Source organism: Micropterus salmoides, unplaced genomic scaffold, assembly GCF_014851395.1.
Source record: "Micropterus salmoides isolate LMB-PRFRI ecotype aquatic unplaced genomic scaffold, ASM1485139v1 Ms_hic_scaffold_19, whole genome shotgun sequence".
In the NCBI taxonomy this organism is placed as follows: domain Eukaryota; kingdom Metazoa; phylum Chordata; class Actinopteri; order Centrarchiformes; family Centrarchidae; genus Micropterus; species Micropterus salmoides.
Window position 1 is genome coordinate 8,061,965 of NW_024041039.1, and position 21,200 is coordinate 8,083,164.

At 41.2% G+C, this 21,200-nt stretch overlaps 1 protein-coding gene across 1 annotated transcript; it reads right to left on the reverse strand.

The window, feature by feature from the left end:
• Positions 1-9: 9 nt before the first annotated feature.
• On the reverse strand, positions 10-18,906 carry si:ch211-168d23.3 (BRD4-interacting chromatin-remodeling complex-associated protein). The gene is made up of 13 exons (XM_038728627.1): positions 18,725-18,906; positions 17,516-17,561; positions 17,218-17,260; positions 16,938-17,003; positions 15,191-16,732; positions 13,566-13,799; positions 11,215-11,860; positions 10,919-11,067; positions 10,099-10,160; positions 9,223-9,371; positions 6,427-6,521; positions 5,905-6,007; positions 10-4,372 (listed from the first exon to the last, which is right to left on the reverse strand). The coding sequence occupies exons 2-13, from the start codon at positions 17,554-17,556 to the stop codon at positions 3,651-3,653; spliced, it is 3,852 nt and encodes a 1,283-aa protein (XP_038584555.1). The 5' UTR covers positions 17,557-17,561; positions 18,725-18,906; the 3' UTR covers positions 10-3,650.
• Between the last annotated feature and the right edge of the window lie 2,294 nt (positions 18,907-21,200).

The window sequence follows — 21,200 nt, forward strand, 5'->3', positions numbered from 1 at the left end:
ACATTGAGGTTTTTTATTTTTATTTCTTACAAAATCACAGTTTAATAAATAGTCTGTAAAAATGAGTACAAAAGCGGTTTTCTTAACATTTCATATATGAATCACTCATGACTTTCAGGTCAAAGGAGTCTTCAGTTGGATTTTTTTTTTTTTTGTCAGGAATGACATATTTTTTTTTTTACAATCTAGTTTTGCTGAATTAAGGCCTCTTGATTTTGGCATCAGAACAATCTGTCAGTCAAATGTTTTGTATCTGAAGTTGAATTAGTGTAGAGTTATGAGCTCCCCTGGTTTCACAGTTCAGTCAGGAAAAAAAAATAAACAAATACAAAAATACCAAAATGGCTCAACATGCAGATGTCTTAAAATGCTGAGAAAACTAAGCATGTGTCAAATGGTCAGTGTTTGACACTGCAGACATAATGCAACAATAACAGTGGCACATGAGGCTGCTTCATTCAAAGGGATTCCACCAAAGGTGACTTGAGAATTTATTTTTCTTTTCATCTTGAGCATTAAAGAGGAGAAAGATACGGGCAAACATTGGGAAATACTTTATTAAAAATAAAAACATTTTGGTGGAATTCCCCTTTTTTAAGAAGTTTAGAGTGACATGGAGTGCAATCCTGTGTTATGAAAGACACTCTGACATCTTTACTGCATTACAGTGAATCCTCTTGAGGGCGGAAACACACCTGGAGATTTAATGTTTTTATGCTCATTTATTTTGGGACTGTTGAAGGAATAATTAGGGAAATAAGCAGATTCTTTCTTGCAGATAGGAAAAAGATTAATAACGTTACCGCCACTCTCTAAAGGTGATAAAATCCACCTACCACCTCACTAATTAACAGTTATATCTACTTAGATTAATATGTACAAAAAACAAAGTTTGTGCCAGACTATTTCTGTCTGGTTGTCGCTGTGCGGTTACCAGGCAATCGGAAACTGCAATAACTGAATTATTAGGCCTCTTGGGTGCAGCATAAAACAAACTCGTTAACATATCACCTTTAAAGCTGATATGAACTTGTTAGCAAACATTCAGGAGTTACAGATGTCTACCAACTCCTGAGGGAAATAGCTGGCTCTGTAGCTGCTAAATGCTCCACTACGTCCACCAGCTAGTTGCCAGCTGAATCTGTCTGCTGTTTGGTGCTGAGTGGGTAGTGAACAGTAGGTTTTTTTTAGAGCTTTGTCTCTGAAAACAGCTGCCTAATCTGGCTGAAAAACTACACTATGAGAGTGAACCAAACAGTAATTGCGGCTGGAAAGAAACCATGAGCAGAAACTTGCTATAAAGCGCAGCGTAACTGCAGATTCAGGTTATGAGCCTCTGTAGTTTGAACTCTAAGAACGACCCCTTTCTCATTATCACATAATGATTTGAAACATTAAAAAATATCGATTGACATTTTAAGGAAGTTGCTTCTCCAGGCCAAGAAATAATTCAGCACACAATTCCACATAAAACAGTATCATGTGAACTTTAGAGGTACTGGTAGGTGGATTTTGTTACCTTTGGACAGAGCCAAGCTAGCTCTTTCTGTTTCCAGTATGCTAAGCTAAGCTGTCACTTTGTATTTAGCATACAGACACACAAGTGGTATCAAAGTGTATTTAAGAATAGAATATCCAACTAGTCCTTTATGAATCCTCCAGTGTGTGTCCACTCCATACTACTGCAGAGGATGGCAACATTACATTACTGCATATTATTAACTCCTTTTGTTTATTCCAACAAAAGACAATTTTACATTTAAAAAAAAATGACAATGCAACTCAAGAAATGAGAAGGCCTGTTTGATTTAGCCCCAAATCTCTGGAAGATTTTTTTTTTCTCTCTTTTTTGAAGGGACAGGTTACTTTCACATTTCAGAACACCAGATGTTACAGTATTTAAAACATCACATTAATTATCTTTTCTTTGCAGATTCCATTTCCCATAAAGGTACACTGAATTGACAATAAGGCATATTCTAAACATTTCCAATTCGCAAGTCAAACCGTGACCCCTAAAAGTATCTCCAAAAGCTAAATTTTGAAGCGCATTTTCAATTTATATTACAAAAAGACATTTTGCAGCGTTAACATTTTGACCTTCAAGGTAAAAACCCTTCTACAAAGAATATTTTCCACATGTTTTATGAGGGAGAGCTGTCACAGTCGATGCAAATGACCTCATCTCCCTCGCGTATGTTCATATGAACAGAAGTCACATTTTCACACAAACAGATAAGATTGTCACATTAACATAAGATGCTGCAAAAAATCATATTGCTTCACAATGGCTGCGTAAAAATAATATCTCCGGCTTAACACAGCGGGCTTCAAACAAATAATTTAATAAATTAAAAGAATTGTAAACGTGAAAGCGGATGATTCCTCTAGCTTTTGGTCAAAGGCTGTTTGATGATGCAGAGAGGCTCAAGCTCTGTACAGTGTGTCATGGAAAACAACCGCAGTTTTGGTGTTTTTCTTTCCCAAACTGGACAATTGCATGATCATTTATGCCGTTTAGTGACCCTCAAACCCTTGAAACGTGTTTGAAACACAATTCCTAAACTACACGGGCTTTGCTGGCAAAATCTCTCATCTGAAAAACAATCTTTGTTTTCATTCAACGGTAGACAAAAACCTCCCCCTTCCTCCTCTTCCTCCTCCTCCTCCTCCTCCTCACTGCACCACCACTGCTCCTATCAACCCTAACTCATTATTGCTTGCATGTTAATACATAAAGTTTGGGAACCATTCTTGTCTCTGAAAGCTAGAAATATTTCACATCAGATTCCAGAATGAATGACAACAAGGGCCCAAAAAAACCCCACGACTGCCTAATTTTTTTTGTGTTCCCCTCAGGTTCTTTAGCAAGGACAGACTCCAGTTTTAGGGAAGAGACACAACATGGACGTTTGCTGGTGTATTCAGGATGTAGCAAGTCACAAATTCTTTGGAGGTTTCATTCGATAAGCCGAGATGATGGAGCCTGCGGGGGGTTTATGTACCGTCCCATCGCAGGATGCAATGTTTTCACACACACACACACTCTCTTAAGATCCACACAAACTAATCCAAATAAAGACACACACACACACACACACACACAAACACTCGTCACACACTCACTGCCTTTCTCAATGCAACTCATTTGAAAACACAATTGGCACAGATTATCAAAATAAATACCCTGGAAGCTTGGCACTATGCAAAAGAAACTTCACATATTTGAAAGAAATCTTATAAAAAACTATTGAATAATCTCAGTCTACGCCACGTGTTCGTTATCCTCACTATTACTTATATACTATATGCTGATGAAGGTTACACCAGTGTCGTAAACCTCTGAATGACTTAACTACCACTGAAACAATATAGCTCCTATTCAAATAGATTTTTTTTCCACAAACGTATACATCAAAATGAAGTATCTAACATCTATCAGACTATAGATAGTGCTGTTGTCTGGTATGCATCTCTTTATAGTGCCTCTCCCCCCCCCCTTCCTTCTTTCAAACAAACAATCAGTTCCTTAAAAGTAATCTCTGGAACCCAGAAATTAAATCTCTTCTAGTTCTGGGAACAGATAAGAAGTTAAGTTCACCAGACAGATGTTGCTGTATCTGTGTGGACGTCTGCCAGGGCAGATTACCTCACAGGTGTCCCTCCAGGATGCTGGTGACAGACTGGTCCAGTGAAGGGCCTGACGTGGCCCTGGTCTGGGCCGCCGAGGGGCCCTGCAGACGCTGAAGCTCCAGGATGCTGTCGATGGCACTCTGTAGATGTTCACTGAGCATGTTGTCCTCTGGGAGGGGAGGAGGCGGCGGGCTGAACCGCTGCTCCGGCCGAGGCGACGCATCCAACCTGTAGCATTTCAGTTTTGGGGCGCTGACATCTCTGGGAGGCAACTCGAAGCAACCAGCCTGTTGCTCTGGCATAGAAAAAGGATTTGGGGCTTTTATCTTGGAATCGGGTGCTGTCTGTGGGACATCCGCCGCAGTGTTACAAGGAAGACCTCCGTTGCAGATCTCCGCGTCATGCTGAGGACCCTGGGGTGCTCCGTTGGGTGCCTGAGAGTGGTGTTCGTTCACAGCTCCGCCGCCGTTGGTCAGCTGCCCCCTGTGGTCCCTCTTGAGTCCCGGGTCACAGGCAGAGTTGTGAACCACTTTACGGGAGCCAGACTCCTGCTTGATGGTGAGCCTGAGAGCCCCACGGGAGCTGGAGCGGTACGTCTTGAGTCCCGGGGGCCGGTCGGACAGTCTGGTCCAGGCTGGTGGAGAGGAGGGGCTGCCAGAGGAGTAGTGTTGGGAGGGACCGGAGGAGTGGGCGCCATGGGGCGAAGACGCTGATGTAGCCAAGGCCATCATAAATGACTCTGGAATAAAGAAAAATGAGCAGAAGATTAAACAACATCGCTTATTGTGATTTTCTAAAAGCCGCAGAGCCGTCATCATTACAAACACACGTTTTTTAAATATCAGTCACTAAGACTTCTGCCCTGACCCTGAAACGTAATAATGTTTCAGTCTGACTGGAGTATAGAATAAATAAGTATAAATCACACAGTTCTCTATTAATAGGAATTATTTGTTAATTTTAAGTTTGAAGAAAGTTAGTAAGAGTATTCATGCATACTGAATGTATGGCCCTAAATCATAAGTTACATCTTGCATATGTAGAAGCTGAAGATGTTTAGTTGCACAGTTGAGAACTGGTATTCTTCTTCTGGCTATTCTGAGCTGTGTGATTTAGGTTCGGCTCAACAAAACCCAGAAATATTCTGCTGGTGAGATGATCAAAACTTCGAACGTTCAGTCTTGAAGTGTTTAAGTTTGTTAACTTTGTCTAAAAAGCCTTCCATCACATTCAAATAGGTTGAAATGTACAGTCTATGCACTATTCTGCATCTGGTTCATATAAATTAGTGGTGATGCAAAAGATGTTTTGTAAGCCTGGGAATTTTTGCATGCATGACAAAATTAAAAATTTAAAAATTAAAACAATGGCAGGAAAATAAATGTAATTTGTGCAGCATTTGAAAATAATGTCACTGTGGATAATCCGCATCTCTGTCAACAGTATATATCATGACCACATTATATTATTGGGGTTACTTTCTATCCATGAAATATTCCCTATGAATGAATATATATTTGCTTTGTAAATTCCAGCCATAATCTCCAAAGTTATTAGATATGCCAGGCTGGATTGCAGGGAAGATAAAAGCTCAAATCTAAATGTTGGCAAGTGTATCACCTACATCCTGCTGTGGATGAGGATGAACTTACTTCTATACTTATTCTCACAGAGTCTGGTCGTGTTCTTTTAGCTGTCAAATCCAATCATTTTTCCAACAAAAATACTATATTTGTCTGAATAAGTAACATCTGTTCAGGGACTATAGATAAAAAACACATTGACACCAAAGTCTATTAATGTGCACTGTTCCTTCATAAGTCCCAGCAGCCAAGCCTGACATTTAACAGTTTTCAAGAGCTTCCTTCCCCCGTTTCCAACTTTTTAATTAACATAACAACCCTGCTTTAATTTGCTCTTAACCTCTCACATGTAATTTTTTCGTCAGAGTCTTTCTCAGCACGACCCTGCTCCACATTTACACAGCTTAATTACACATTCACACCTGGGAGCTGCTCCGGAGCAAATATGGAGGTTAAGTGTCGCGCTCTGAGGCACAGTGAAATTAGTTTGTGAGAAGAAAAAAAAAAATGAGTGTCACTAATTGACTTTTTTACTTCCATATTTCCAGTCCCAGTCTTGGGATTTGAAATAGCATCTTTCTTGACAAAAAAAACCCAAAACAGACAGGATGCCACTCACATGTATGTACACACACACACACGTCTAATAAAGTATGTGGTGATTATGGTTTCCTGCTGGGACACTGACCTGGGTCCCTGCGGACTCTCCGTCTGTCCTCCGCTAAAGCGCATCGTTCAGCCTGGAGGAAGAGGCGCTCCAGCATCACCATCTCTGCTGACGGACTCTCCTGCTGTGGAAACCAGTTTATATCCCATCACACACACACACAAACACACATCTCCATCTGTCTGCTGCAAACAGCCCTAAGGAGATGACTCTGTTAAATCTTTGTGTTTGGTTCATTTAACTGTCTCGCTCCCCACTTACAGATGAATGAGGTCTTATAAACAAAAGATGCATTGTCTCAAAAGTAGCTAATTTTCTGAACAGTCACAGTGGACTAGTCCTCCTTCGTGATACATTATCATTAATTTACTAATTACAAAGCGTATATTTGTACAAGAAAGTAGACAAAACTGTCTGAATGGACTCAACTGAAAGTTAATTAATATCCTAACACAGTTTGGATGTGGAAGTGATACAAGATACATATTATACATATATTTTACATACAGGTACAGAGAAAGAAGGCAGTGTATTGTGGTTTACCTGGGCTTCTCTAACCAGTAGCTGCCTGTATTTGTTGACCATGTCCTTGGTGCGTTTCAGCAGGAAACCGGACACAGTGTCAAACTCCTGGTCCACTGTGAGAAAAGAAACATTATAGTCAGATTAACTGTTAATGGACTGGAATGGGATCAGAAGAGTTAACAGAGCTGTTGTTTTCCATCAAGAGGTAGAGTGTGTATACTTTTATAGCAACAAACATAATAAGTCAAAAAGCAATTTTTCAAGCAAAAATACAAAACATTTCCCTGGTTCCAGCTTCTTAAATGTGAGGATTTGCAGCTTTTCTCTATCACGCTTTAGAAATTTTTTTTCATGATTTATTAAGAAACTAATTAGCAGATTTATAGCTAACAAAAATAATAGTTCGATTCTTATATTTTGGTATTGATCTTTGCGTTTGACTATTTCCTGTAGACATTAAAAGTCGACAGGATTTTATTTTTGGCCAGATAGGGCTCTGAAACATATTGAAGACAGGACACTCTTTCTTGAACACAGATTTACATTAAACATAATCATTTACAGTTTACTTCAGTGCAAAATGTTGCATTAGAGTATATTCAGGGTAACATCTTTCAATAGACAACACTGATTAATTACATAATAACTAATATCATAAAACTGTCTGTTACGTACAAGTCAAGAGGCACTGTTTCTTTTTCCTCACCTACTGAAGGCAACCCAGGTTGATTGTTGTTGCCCCCACTGTGTAACGCTTTCCTTTTGTAAGTAAGTTAGTTAAGTCATGTTATTTGGGTGTTATTTTAAGAAGAAGAGTTTAGTTAGGTTTCTTTCATTTCATTTATTTTTGCACAACCACTTTGTCCTATTCCCCCCACATTTTTTTGCCCATGTAAGTATTGTAAATAGCCAAATAAATAACACCTAATTCACCCATTACTAAGTGTTCACTATTCAGTCTCCAGTTCTCCTCATCCACCTTGATAATGTAATGGTATCATATGTATCTGACTGACACCAATTTTTATTTAAAAGCTAAATATATGTATGCTGTCACACCCAGGTTAAAATAGTTGTCCTTAATTTATATCTAAGTTGCATTGTATGTGTTCTTATATGATACACTAAGCGGCCGTCACTTTTTAAAAATAAAATAAAATAATTATAATATTTAATAATTTAATACAGAAGATAGTTCATTTTGGATCTTTAGTTGAATTTAAAGAAAAGTATATAGTATAATAATAACTCCAATTAAGCGGAGAGTCCCTTGTCAAATAAGTTGAGATCCCAACGCTCTTACTATCAGGTCGCAAAGAAGAAAACTGGAGCCTTTCTCCCTTTAGTAACAACAGTGAGTGAGAAAAGGGAAGTGCAACATACTTCCATCTGCAAAACATAGAGCTTAACAATGCTATAAGCAATATATTGAATAATAATTAAAAGAAAGATATTTGGTATTAAACATGATATGATGATTGAAAATCAGGATATCTCATTGATATTGAAGGTTAATAAATTGAATTGATCTTCCGATTGTAAAATACATAATATGGTTAAAGTACGGAGAATTAGGGTAAAGGTTAAATAACTGTGCAAAAGGTCACTAAGTTTGGGTGAAGACATCATGACTATGAGTCATTGGGAGAGAAGGGTCAGCAAGGGGAAATGAAATGGCCAAATAAGGACATCTCTGGCCCAACTGAATTTAAGGATGAACAAGCTATGTGACAGTAGTCACATGGACAGGATAAGGTTGGTGGCTGATATGACAAAGAAATCAGCCACGGAATAGGATATATAAAGAGAAGCCAGAAAGAGATCGGGGTTTTTCCTCGGCGGATCTCAAGAGGCATCGGACTCGGAGCAAGACCATCACCGCACCGGACCAAGAGCCCAAGACAAGAGATGGGGATTTGAACAGCAATCAACTAGGGAACGCTTCAGAGATTTCTTCAGCAAAGTTTCAACAGATCATGCCACGGAGGATAACCATAACATCGGACTCGGAAGATTTTCTCCTTTTCAACTGCGACGAAGACTGAAGATTTTTGAAGACAATTTGAGGGCTTTGGACAAAGCCTCAGGTTTCCACCAGAGTCATCAGCCCAGCAGAAGAGGGAAAGAACTCCTTGGCCAGGACAACTCCTTCCCCTCCCTTTCTCTCCAAAAAGAAGATAACCAAAAAGACTCAAGCTCAGCTATTCGTATCAGGTTTTGAATTTTAACAGTTTTATTATTTTTACTCAATTTTAACCAATTTCAGTTGTATGCTTGCCCTTGCTAACTTTATGCAATAAAATATATAATCACTGCATTTAAAGAACGATAGTCGACATTGAAGTTATTTCCTCACTAAGGTAGTAATCAGTGCACTGATCAATGAGAAGAGAGCTGTCGTTAACGGGCGTGGCTGGGGTGGTATCTGGCTCTAGGGCTATTCAGTCAGGTGCTATCTCAGAGTAAGCAGGGTAGGCGTTCGGAAGAAGACAGTTAGAAGCCAGGTGAATCTCTTCGACACCAGCTTAAACAGTCCTCAGTCATACCTACTAGGGTAATACCCATAGGCCTAGAGGATCGGACCCTTTAAGACGGAGAGCTGGTCCAGTGCCTCCTGAACAGGGGTGACTCGGGATCTAACACCCTTTTACTGGCCGTGTGCGGCTACATGTTTTGATCAACGTAGGTCTCAATTAGACGCCTGGTCTGGTTTTTATAGAAGTTCTTTGGATGTATAAAACCTGTTCAAGCCCACTAGGTCGCCCACTTGAGCTAGTTCTAAGCTGCTTAGATCATCAGCCAGAGCTCACTCACCTAAATTGAAGTCATCCTGAGTGGGCAGGTGACCAGTGCAGGTGTGGTATGGTAGCAGACATCTCACAGCATCTTTCAGTGTGGAAAAGGCTGTGCCGGTGAAGGGGGTCTGAACCGCTGCGTGGTCCAAACAAATCTGCTGCTGGAACCTGACGACCAAAAAGAAAACTCTACGTTAACCTGAGCTGCAATACACAAAAGCCTGGAGACGACAGACTGGTAACATAATAAATGGCACTGTAGTTTTTTTATTTACAGCCGAGATTACTGAATGATGTAATAAATAGTAGCAGAGACTGTAGCAGTGGTAGAAACCGTGAAAAGAGTCCTAGAGGACCGAGATTTAAAAACATTACTGAAGGATCAGACTATGGATCAGATTTTTTATTTTAATTTTATTTACATGTTCAAAATAAAAGATATCAGTCAATCAATCATTAAATCCATGTCTGTGAAACCAGACAGCTGTTAATACATAAAACTACATGGGTGATTATTACTGAGGTACGAAAGCATCTCTTTATATATATATATATATCATATCCAGTAATATGACCATTTTAGTTGTGAATAAGCCAGCTTTATTACTAAAAGTGAAATCTTTTATTTGTTAAGGATCAAATTTAAGATAAGATTTAGTAAAGCACCTCTTAAACTGGTTAAAAGTAGCCTGTTAGGGTCCCAAGTGGCTGCGGTACAGAGGTTATAGGCTACACACTTAAAATATTTGCAATAATTTCCCCACACATTTTCATTGTTAAAAAAAATCATTTACTTCATGTCCATGACATCAATTCAAAACTTCAAATCTCAAAAAAGAAAATCAACATCGATCCAACATCATCGTCACCAGAGTTGCTGCTCTCTGCCTCTTACCTGTGCCTGCGCATTGCTGGTGTGAGCCTCTCATCTCTCTGCTGCTCCAGAGGACCTGCCAGCTGGCAGCCAGATAACATTTTGGATGAGATCAAAGGACGGAGACAGGGGTGCATTTTCAAGTCATTAATAATATGTTTGCTGCATGAAACAAATAATCATTTCAAAGTCTGCCATCTCTGTTTCAAGACTGGAGCCAATTCATTTTAATCTACAGAGGAAATTATTTGACTCATTACAAAAATTTGAATATCCATTTATTCTCTGTATGAAACTAAATAAACAAGATATATAATATAATTACAGCTGAAATGATTTGTCAATTAATCAGTTAGTGGGTTGACAGAAAATTCATCTGCAACATTTTTGATAATTGTCATATTTTTTTAAATAACATGTCCAAACATGTACAGGTTTCAACTTCTAAACTGTGAATATTTTCCGGTTGTCTTAGTTTTCTATGATAGTAAATGTAATATCTTTGGGTTTAAAAATAAAACAAGACACATACATGTCAGCCTGGGGTTTGGGAAATTATTATGAGCAATGTCCACAGTTTTCTGACATTTTATGGGCCAAATAGCCAGATAACAATCATTAGTTGACTAAGAAAATAACTAACTGACAGATTGATTGATAATGAAAATGATCTTTAGATGCAGCCTTAAAGATAATATGTATATATGTAATACTTTGGATAATTAGGAGGTTTTCTTCCAAATTAAAATGTTTTAATTTATATTTACATTTATGACATTTTAAGAAAACAAATCTTAAATTAACTGGACTTTAAGTAAAGTGGATCTTAGCTTGTTCTCACCTTGGTGCCGGTCTGCTGGCTCGTCTCGACGGGGACGCACTCTCTGGGAGCTGGGGGCCCGTGAACCTGGACACCCTGAGCTGCAGGAGACGGTGGATGGTCATCAAGAGTAAACGCTTTACTCTCCACGACCAAGGCAGCTGTTGGCTCTGAAAAGGGACACAGTGACAGAGGTAATGATGATGGTATTGCAGATCTTAATATTTATAATAATGATTAAAGTGATGGTGGAGAGCAATGATGAGGTAGGAAAAGTGATAATGGTTGGCATTTTTCACTTTTTAATGTAGACTCACTGTTTTGTGTGTGCTGTTGGACAGCGGAGTCGTCTCCTCCTTTGGAGAGACCAGCAGCTCTGGGATCAGGCTGCTGCTGAGGCACCGAGACGCTGACACGCAGAGGGGAGGGACTGCTGTGGACTGAATTCATGACCGAGGACTGAGGCTGGGAAACAGATGACTGGACCTGGAGCTGGGGAGCTGAGGCCTGGATCTGAGGCAAAGGCTGGGAAACGGACGACTGGATCTGTACCTGGTCCTGGCCAAATAAGGCCTGTGAAACCTGGAGCTGATGAGTGACCTGGTACTGGACTTGGGGCTCGACGCAAAGCTGGGGTGCTGTGATCTGGGGGACTGAACTCTCAGATCCGGGCAGAGTGATCCGAGGCCCAGCTGGAGGGGAGAAACTCGTCTGAGCTAGTCTCTCGGTGTCCTGAATGGGAGGCGAGGGGCAGATCAGCGGCGTGTCCTCTGGGTCTGAGTGAAGCGGAGAAGCCTCGACACATTGGTCAGACATCACAGTGCGGGTGTCCTGACCGGAGACTGCATGGGTCTGTGGTTGGGTGTCTCTCTCGTTGGCGACTGGGGAGGCAAGTGTCTCCAACGGCACCACAGGCAGCGATCCGACAAGCAATTCGGATGTGATAGGAGAACTAAGTGCTTGCTGTGGTGGAAATGATGACGACAGAAGATGAAGAATTAGATAGATGTTATAGATCCTTTTGGAAGCAGTCAGCTAATAGTTCCACAGTGATGCACAGAGATGAAACCAGCTTGCAACTTTAGACACTTTTCAAATCTAAATTAAAAAGCATTATTGTTTTTCTGTCTTTAAATTGATTTATTTCCCCTGCCTTCTATGCCACACTTTGCATTGACTCTTTCTATGCATATAAATTAGCCTTGCCATGACTGACATCAACAGTAGCAATAGTCATTAGTAGCTGGCAGATGTTACATGGGCCGGTATGAATTAAATATTTCATTGCTGATAAACAGTTTTCTTAGATATCCCTATTTCAATGGGAACATTTTAATAATATTTAAATAAGACAAAGTCACTCATAAAATAACGCATCATATTAGAGACAGTTTGTCACACATGTAAAACAACTTACAACAATGGCATCAGCTTTAAAGTCAAACTATGTAACTTTCAAACGAAGACAACAACAAAAAAGGTTGAGACCAGAAATAAAACAATTCAACACATTCAGGTGTTTTGCAGCTACAGCATTACTTGGTCTGTTATGACCAGTAGCTTATGATGATGCAATCACTACAAACTGATGGATATTCCTGTGTAATTGACATTTCCGTGTCAGTTGGCTGCCTTTGTAGGTACCTGTAGGTCTATTTGCAGTTCTGTTACATAACGTTTTAGCTCAGTCAGCAACTTTAAAGCAACTGAATCAATAAACACTGAGAAATTAAAGGAAATACATTGCGGTTATCTTGTAAGTATCTTGCGAAATTCAATGCTGTTATTTTGTAAGCATCTCTTGTGGCCACAGTGGCTGCTGTCTCACTTTAAATCACAATTTACGTCATAATTAAACCAAATACCAGCAGCAGTTGGTTTCAGTTAAACATTTTGTTGCTAAATTTTGCTACTGGCGCAATATCCCTGACATCATTACATTGGCCATTTTGTCAGTGATCCGTGTCCAAGAAAATATTGAAAAGTGTCTTTTACCCACCAACTAAATGCCATTATCAGACGATTATCTGCAGGTACTGTTCAAATGTGATCAAATCTGTTATGTCAAGTAATGTAGAATGGTGAGGCACCTGTGCTTGAGAATTTCTATTTTATGCTACTTTATACTTCTTCCACACTAAATGGGAAATTCTGCATAATGAGCACTTTAAGTATATTTTGATGCTAATACTTGAGTACTTTTACTTGTAATGCAATCAGTTTACTGCTGACCAAGCCTGCACTAGCTATCTGGAGCTAATGTGTCGCAACAACAATCTAAGTAACGGTTTAGTGTTAAGCTAACTGTTGATATTCTGTCTTTTACTTCTAACTTTTACTCTTGTGAACAGTTTGTTTCCTACATTTATTACTGCGTTGTACTTCCATGACGTTCTTTTACTGTTGTTTACAGTTGTTTCTTCCTGGTATGCCAAATAACTGGGATTCCGTTTACCATATCTTATTGTTGTTTATGGCATCTAATCTTTTTCTAATTTTTAATCACTATCATTGGACTTGTCGTATTATACTAAACTATACTATTAGAAAATACAAACATCATCACTGAGGAGAAGCTCTGTCAAAAAACAACATGTAAATGTAAACCAGCACAAGCATTTCATCACTAAATTAGAAGAAATCTGCAGGAATTTGTTAAAGCGCTGACCTGTTGCAGATGTTGCATAAAGGCCTCGTTCTGACTCATCGAGTGGGTCACCTCCTCCACTACTTGGGTCATGTCTGCTGGGGGCATCAAAAGTTTAGGGATCTCCACAGCTGGATCGGGGACCAGAGGTGGTTCAGGAGGAGGCTGCAGGACTGTCACCACAGGAGGAGAGGAGGACTGCAGCCCAGAAGAGGTTGGCTGCACCGAGACATGCTGGAGAACATGTCCGTAGGGCTGCAGCAAGAGAAGAAATAGACATCAGAGCTAAAACTGAATTTAATACTTTTTTGTTGTTGATTTGTACAGAGTACATTGTGTTTGTCAGCTCAACAACCCAATGACACCAGGAGGTTTAGTAAAGTATAGTTAATAAGTATTCGGCAATGATTGTGATGAAAAACGTTGTTTGCTACTTGGCTCAAATCTGATGTGACTAGTTTTAATTAAAAAAAAAACACATTGCAATGTAATACAGTGGAAGCCTCTTATAATGATCATCCCTGTCCTAGACAAATTGATCATTATAAGCGGGTGATTATTATAACTGATTTCTTATCTTTTTCTTTATTTCTCATGCAGATTACAATTTTATTGAAAGTTCCATATTTATTACATGAATATAAAGTATTGAAACAGAAAGCTTTACTGCTTACTGAATATAATTGTTTCAAAATACAGTGCAGCTGTTTCAGACACTTCAAATTAAAATACAGTGTATAATTCAAATACACTATGCAGTAATCCAATACAGTACCGTTTATAAAATATAGCTTACTGTTGGTCCAATTATAACTATACTATAGCCTAAAACAGTAATGTGCTGTTTACAAGTGCAGTAACGTCAGCGTTGCTAATAGGCTTCTAAGCCACAACAAGATTTTTTTCCCACTTTGTCATGCAAAAGACCCAAAATGAACACTGTAAGCAGACTCCTTAATTTACTTTAAGCAAATTATTTAAACAGCATTTGTATAGGAATGATTCTGTCCCAAGCCTTCTGATCCATAATAAACAAAATCAAATGGCTCATTTACATTTTTTAAATCTATTTTAAGACTGAATCACACACCGTAGAAAACTGATTTTGCACTGGTTGCACAGGTTGAAACAGTTGAGTATGTTGAAATTCAGGCCACACCTCAATCAAATGGTGTTTTCTATCATCTGTGTTCAGCAAAATACATGTTTCAACATTACAGACTGGGGTTCAGTCTGGTGTGCAACATGCTTAAACATTTAACCCCTTGAGGGTTGTAAAGCAGCACTTTTTATCCTTTTGTTATTTGGTGTCAACTATACCAGTTTACATACAGTATATCTGACATTTTTCTCACCATTTGCATACATGCTATGCAGTTGTTGTTGGTTTTTTGGCTGATTTTATTTCTTCTATTACACACATCCTCTGTTTCCATAAATGTTCGTGGAGTATAAAAATAATTTAGATATGCAATTGAATCTTGTGTAATCCATCACAGTGAACGTTGAGTCTTCATGAGTTTTTTTATCTATGTTACATTATCATTGCATCAAAATGCAGTTTAGGTGCAGATTGATTTGGAGGGGTCCTCCAGCCACAATGCCAGATTACATATACCATGATAGAGACAGAGGTGCTCACTCACTTGTGCTAGTTGGTGGAAGGTCTCCTCTGAGCTGGTCCTCTCCTCTTGAATTGTTCTTTCTGGCAGCAGCACCACGGAGGCCTGCTGGAGGCTCAGCTGTCCTTCTGTCACTCCTGTCTGAGGAGCCGGGGCCTGGGCAGCAAAAGGCAGCCCCTGAACTACTGAGGGGCCATTAACAATCGAGATGGACGTGAGATCTGGGGGAAGCACCCCTGAACTGTTGATCAAGGTAATGTGGTTTCCAAGAGCTGGACTGTGGACCAAGGTTGCACGCTGCCCCTGCCCTCCTGGAGTGTAGGTTCCAGCCAGGTGTGCTGGCATCTGGAAGACAGTAGGGGGCGCTGACTGTAGCTGCAAAGGTCCTGAAAGCACAGTGGCCTGGCGGAGTGCTAGCTGCCCTGTAGGGGTGGTGAAGACAGGGCTGAAGTTCAGCTGTCTTTGTGGCACAGTTAGGATCTGAGAGCCGTCTACGAGCTGCCCAGCAGAGGGAGTCAGGCTGTGGACCGATGGGCCTTGGTGACTGGGGTTCAGCAGCGATCGAGCTGCACTGGCAGGCTGGGAGATCGTAACAGGGGACTGGCCTGGAAGAAGGAATTGGCTTTGGCCTTGGAAGAGTCCCTGAGGGTGGAGCACAAAGGAGCCGCCCTGGTTGACCAGCTGCAGGCTGACCTGTTTGTGGAGCTGCTGGGTGGGCTGCGGCGGTGGAGCTGCAGGCTTTTGGCCTGGAGGTTGGGAGAGTAAAATATTTGGTGAGGCAGTCCCAGGGACAAAAGTAAGACTTTGAGTGTGTTTTTGCCCAGAAAGCTTCGGGCTAATTTGAACCAGTCTGGGCTGAATGCTGATGGGCAGCTTGGGTTGGATGTGAAGAGGGGCACGTTGCAGGAGGATGCCCGGGGCTGCTGCTGTTGTTGCTCTCAGGGTTGGAGTGATAAGAGGACGACTGGTCACACTGGGAACAGCCTTGTGGATGATCATACTGGATCCCTGGGCAGGACTCAGAGAAAAGGAAGTCTCTGGAGAAGCAGCAGGGAACACATTTCCAGGCAAGAGACCCATCAGCTGAGGAGGGGCAGCAGGTTTTAAAGAAGGGCAGCCTGGCCCTACAGCCAGGAGGGAGGGCTGGGGGGGCTCCACTGCTGCCTGGGTGTCTCTGGGCAACGCTGGGGTGACAGGCAAGGTCACAGACTTGTGTAAGAATGGTACGGTGGGTGGAGAGAGGAGAGGGGCAGGCGAGTACAGGGACAGGCTATCCCCAGATTGGGCTAGACCTGCCTCCAGAGCCATGGTCTGCTCTGTGATCTCAGCCTCCTGCAGGCTCTGCTGGAGGATATCACATGCCACCTCTGCCTCCTCCATTTCTTCCACTTCTCCCTTCTTTGCCTCAAATCCAACCTCCACGGGTGTTTCTCCCTGCTCCACCTGTGGGTCTTCTCCACCCTCCGGCGATGACAGGAGGGCCTCCTCCAGGAAGGACAGGTCCACACACCCAGGTGGAGGTGTGTCTGGAGAATCCCTGCCATCTCCCAGCAGAGAGACGGGACTCTGGAGGAAGAATCAGTGTGAGATAGAAAGAGAGGTACAGACAACAGGATAAGGGAGAGAAAGTTAAAAGGAGGGGAGAATTGTATGATTAGCAGGAGTTTACAGAAAACTGTTTCAGGCACAGAAGGAGAGAAAAAAAAAAATCATTCTCCTGGGGAAAATGCTAGTTGTTGTGACGCTGCTGGCTGTGGATCTAGACACTCACCGGGGCATCTGTGAAGAGGGAAGGCTCCCCAGAGGAGGAGTTAATGAGCAGGTCTTCAGCCTGCAGCTGGTGAGATGAAATTAGTCAATTTTAGGTTGGGCTCACAAAGTCATGGTGAGAAATGCATGCGGTATTACATTACAACTCTCTTTCACACTGTCAGCCCTCCTCCACACAGCTCACACGACTGTGCGCCAAGAAATATTCCCATCTTGAATTTATCATTTGCACTATTGATTTTTTTATTTGAGTCCTTCTCTATTTAAGACTCTTTTGTTACCTCATTGGTCCCATGAAGGAAGTCGTTCAGGGCTTGGGGGTCACTGTGAAGACGAAGAGAGGACTGAAATTAAAATTCCAATCAATATCTGTTTAATCTTGGTGAATATTTGGTGCAAACCAAGGTTTTTGCACACAACAAAGTACAGCTTAAGAGAACATTAGACCTCATTAAATCTAAATATAGCGTGCAATAACAAAACCCTGTACAAAGGATTTTATTGCTTACTTACTTTTCATCATCTACAGGATATTGTTTTTTATTCTGCCGGATCCAAGTAAGAATCAGACAGACTCACCACAAAACATCAAGTAGACAAGTCCCATCTTCATCCTCCATGTCAACTGAGAAGACAAATGCAATCATGTGTAGGATCAATCAGAGAGGAAAACCCAATGCATTACACACATTTTTGCTGTAATTTTTGCTGCAGCTACAGATGATTTTATTTCAGATGACAGTTTTAATTTTTTTTTAATTATTTCAACAGTATCACCAAGGTTGCCATTTGAGACATATCTAAAAAATAAAATACTTTCTTTCCCAGTCTGACTCAGAGAAACGTATGCACGCCTCTGTCATGAGGAGGCTGGACTATACGGAAGTTTTCTGTTTTGAGGTCTTCATGCTAAAACCACACCTAGCTGCCACATGACAAAAACATCAGACCTGATGACTCTGGTCCTCAGAAACCTCCACCGACAACATGTTGCTTTCTGAATTTAAGATCCCTTGGTATACAAAGTGCCTAAAGGTCTTGCTTCACAGTTCACATCAGACACGCTTTCAGTTTACAAACCCAGCAGATCTCACAGGCCACAAGGAATCAGTCTAGCCCTGCACCGATGGAGTTGATTTAAAAAAAAAAAACTTAAAGCATTCTCCTACAACAATCTACAGCTATTTTGTATTATTTTATGATATTCAATTAAGCAATTGTTTAATATATAAAAAGTCAAAAATTGTGAAAAATGTTCATCACAATTTCCCGGACCACAAGGTGCCGTGCTGAATCGCTTTTAGTTTCTGACAAAGAGTCCCAAATCTATTTGCAATTCTATAAAACAGAGAAACGTGGGAAATCCTCACATTTGCATGTCTGACTTGTGACCCCTTAAAATAAAGTCTTCCTGTGGCCCTTTATCACATTGATACCAGTGTGGCCATGAGTTCAACCAAAGACTTATTTACTCTCGATTGTTTCATTTGAAGGATTTTAGAGGCCAGAAAAGTGATTTCATTTCAGTATTTCACAAGAACATTTGCAAAATCTTAATTATTTTGTTTAATAGAAGTATGAGACAGACAACCCCTCCATTTCCAAACAGGATGGCAATCACTGGAGAACAATGTAAAGATAAAATGATGAAGCAAATTTTCATCATTCTACCTAGGCTATTTGAAATGAAATGAACAAATCGCCCACTGTCAACACTCATCAACCTCAACTCCTCATGAGTATCATTTATGAGTCTGCTTTCCAGAACGAGTCAGACCACAGAACTACTTCATATATGAGAGGCCCCATACAGATCGGTCGAGCTGAGTTCTAGTAGCGGCCTCATGGGAAGTCGTGGCCGGGCTTTTGAGTCTGGAGGCGGAAGGATGCCAGGCCGAGGCGGCGGGACGGAGACGGGTCCTCCCTCTGCTGGGGCATCGCTGCGTCCTCACGGTGCGGGAAGCCGGTTTCTAGGCTGGATGAATTGGGGGGGGGGGGGGGCACAAACACACCACCACATGCTGTCAGGTCACTTGAGGTTACCTCCAGTCAAAACACATTCTCATCTCAGCGGTGAGACATAAGATCAATATATGATTCATCAGTTTCTCCTCAGCTGTGGGCAGAGCTGGTGTAATTTTGTTGCAGACATCTGTGGAGACTGGACCAAATCTTTACCAATAATAGCATCATTTTTTATTTAGTTTTGGATTCTATTGATCATGCCTGCGGCTGATGAGGAAAATGGAAGCTATTGTTGTGGCTATCACAGACACGAGAGGGGCATATCTGAACGCCTCAGCTGTAAATAGACGGCTCCCCCTGCGCCTGGGATGTGACTTATCCTCTCCTCATGGCTGAAAAAAAAAGCAATGTGGAGAAGCTCGGCACAGCGCAAGCCAATTATAACATTACTCTCTGCCTTGCGCTCAATTTCCCGGGGAGGTCCCATAAAAAAACAACACAAACCTCCCTCTCCGGTCCTGCTGACATATTTTTGTTTACAACACGACAACCGCATTAACACCCTCAAGGTTCCGCATCGCCCAATGAAATCCAGGCAAACGACCCTCATCTAAACCTGCAGCAGCAAGTGCATGCTATTCTCTTGCAATAACAGGACCAGGCTCCAGTGATGCATTTATAGGTTACGTAAGGTGAATGTGTGGTCGTGTGAAATGAATGTCCCAAACCATGTAGGATGGGGAGCCGTTTGCTCCTTGTGGTATTTTTCTAATTTCTTTATTTTTCTTTTCCCCTGAGTGGGACCACGGCAGCTGACGCCTGCTGTAAATCATATCGCGGTAACAAAAGATGCCTTGTGTTAAATATGATTTCCACGCAGCCAGCCCCGAGCGATTCTCTTATCGTTGTGCCATTAGTGTAATTCCGCAATTCAAAAAAAACAACCGACAGGAGGAAAAAAAAAAAAACTCACCCCTTCTTTGTGGTTTATTGTCCTGTCAAGCGGGCCTCTGCGCCATCGATTCTCACTCAGTGGTCTTTTCAGATGCTAAAAGGAGGAGAGGGGGTGGTGGTGTATGGGGTATGGGTAGGGTGGGATGGAGGTGGGCAGGAGGAGGAGGAGGAGGAGGAGGAGGGGGGTGGAGGGGGTGCACCGGGGTGGGTGTGAGAAACAGACTGGGAGAGCCGATCACAACACAAAGGTGGCGAAGAACACAACTGAGAGGAGGCGAGGATCCAGCTTCAGCAGCGCGAGACAGACCGCGTCCTGCGCCCCGCCAGGCAGCAGCCACTTCACATATCCCCGCAGTTCACCGTGGAGCTCCTTCTACCCCGGTACAGACGTTTTGGATTTTCTTACTCCCGTAAGTCCAGAAAACAGCGAATACTTTCCCAGTGAGTGCTCTTAATGTATATATATTTCGAAACGTTAGACTTTGTCACGTATGTTGTGCCAAAAGAAGGAAATTGTGCAAGACTGCAAAGTAAATAGTCATCGTTAGTAGCACTTTTCTATACTGTTAAGGACAGACAGAAAAAGACAGCAGACATGGGGACTAAACAGAAAAAAAAAAAAAAAACAACTATCAGGGAAAAAGAAATTGCAGGTCAAAAGGAGAAAATCAGAACAGAAAGAAAGGAAACTAATGTAAGGTCATGTTCAAATTTTATTCCCACATGCACTTGCACTGCATGCAGACTGACACAGTAGCACTTTTCTAGAGTTGGCATCAGTCTTCAAGAGGGAGAAAGAGAAAATCTTGACAATGAAGAATGAATGAAACCAATGACGATCTTAATCCACAAGGCTCTTCTAAAGCTCAGGAAACTAAATATTTTTTCCAGACTGTTAAAAAAATAAAATATATTTCCATACCAACTTATTTGCACTGTATTGAGTAAAAATGCGAAGCAAACTGGCATCCTTTTCTACAGTCACTGCTATACTGTCAAAGAGGAAAGGCTAAAACAAAAGGAAAAAAAGATAAATGAGGAACAAGACAGTAAAAGTAACACAAAAATGACAAAGGAACAAACACAAAATAGAAAAAAAGAGCAAATAGAGAAAAGACAGGACAGAAATCAAAGGAGGAACATTTCATTTTTAATCTTATTCCCACAAGGCCCATCTGTTTGTTGTGGTCTGTTGAAAGTCCAGGAAATTGTAGATATTCTTCTGAGGCAGTTAAAAGAAAAACAATTCAATATTTTGAGACGCGCTTGTTTGCCACTGTATTGAGTGAAAAGGAGGGGAAACTACAATGTGCACCACTGCAAGGCAAACTGATATCCTCAGTAG

Coding starts and splice junctions, on each gene's coding strand:
- si:ch211-168d23.3 (XM_038728627.1), bottom strand. CDS start 17,556: ATGGAGGATGAAGATGGGACTTGTCTACTTGATGTTTTGTG. Junction 13,800..15,190: donor CCTTCCACCAACTAGCACAA/GTGAGTGAGCAC, acceptor CTCTTGCTGCAG/CCCTACGGACATGTTCTCCA. Junction 11,068..11,214: donor CCAACAGCACACACAAAACA/GTGAGTCTACAT, acceptor GTCCCTTTTCAG/AGCCAACAGCTGCCTTGGTC.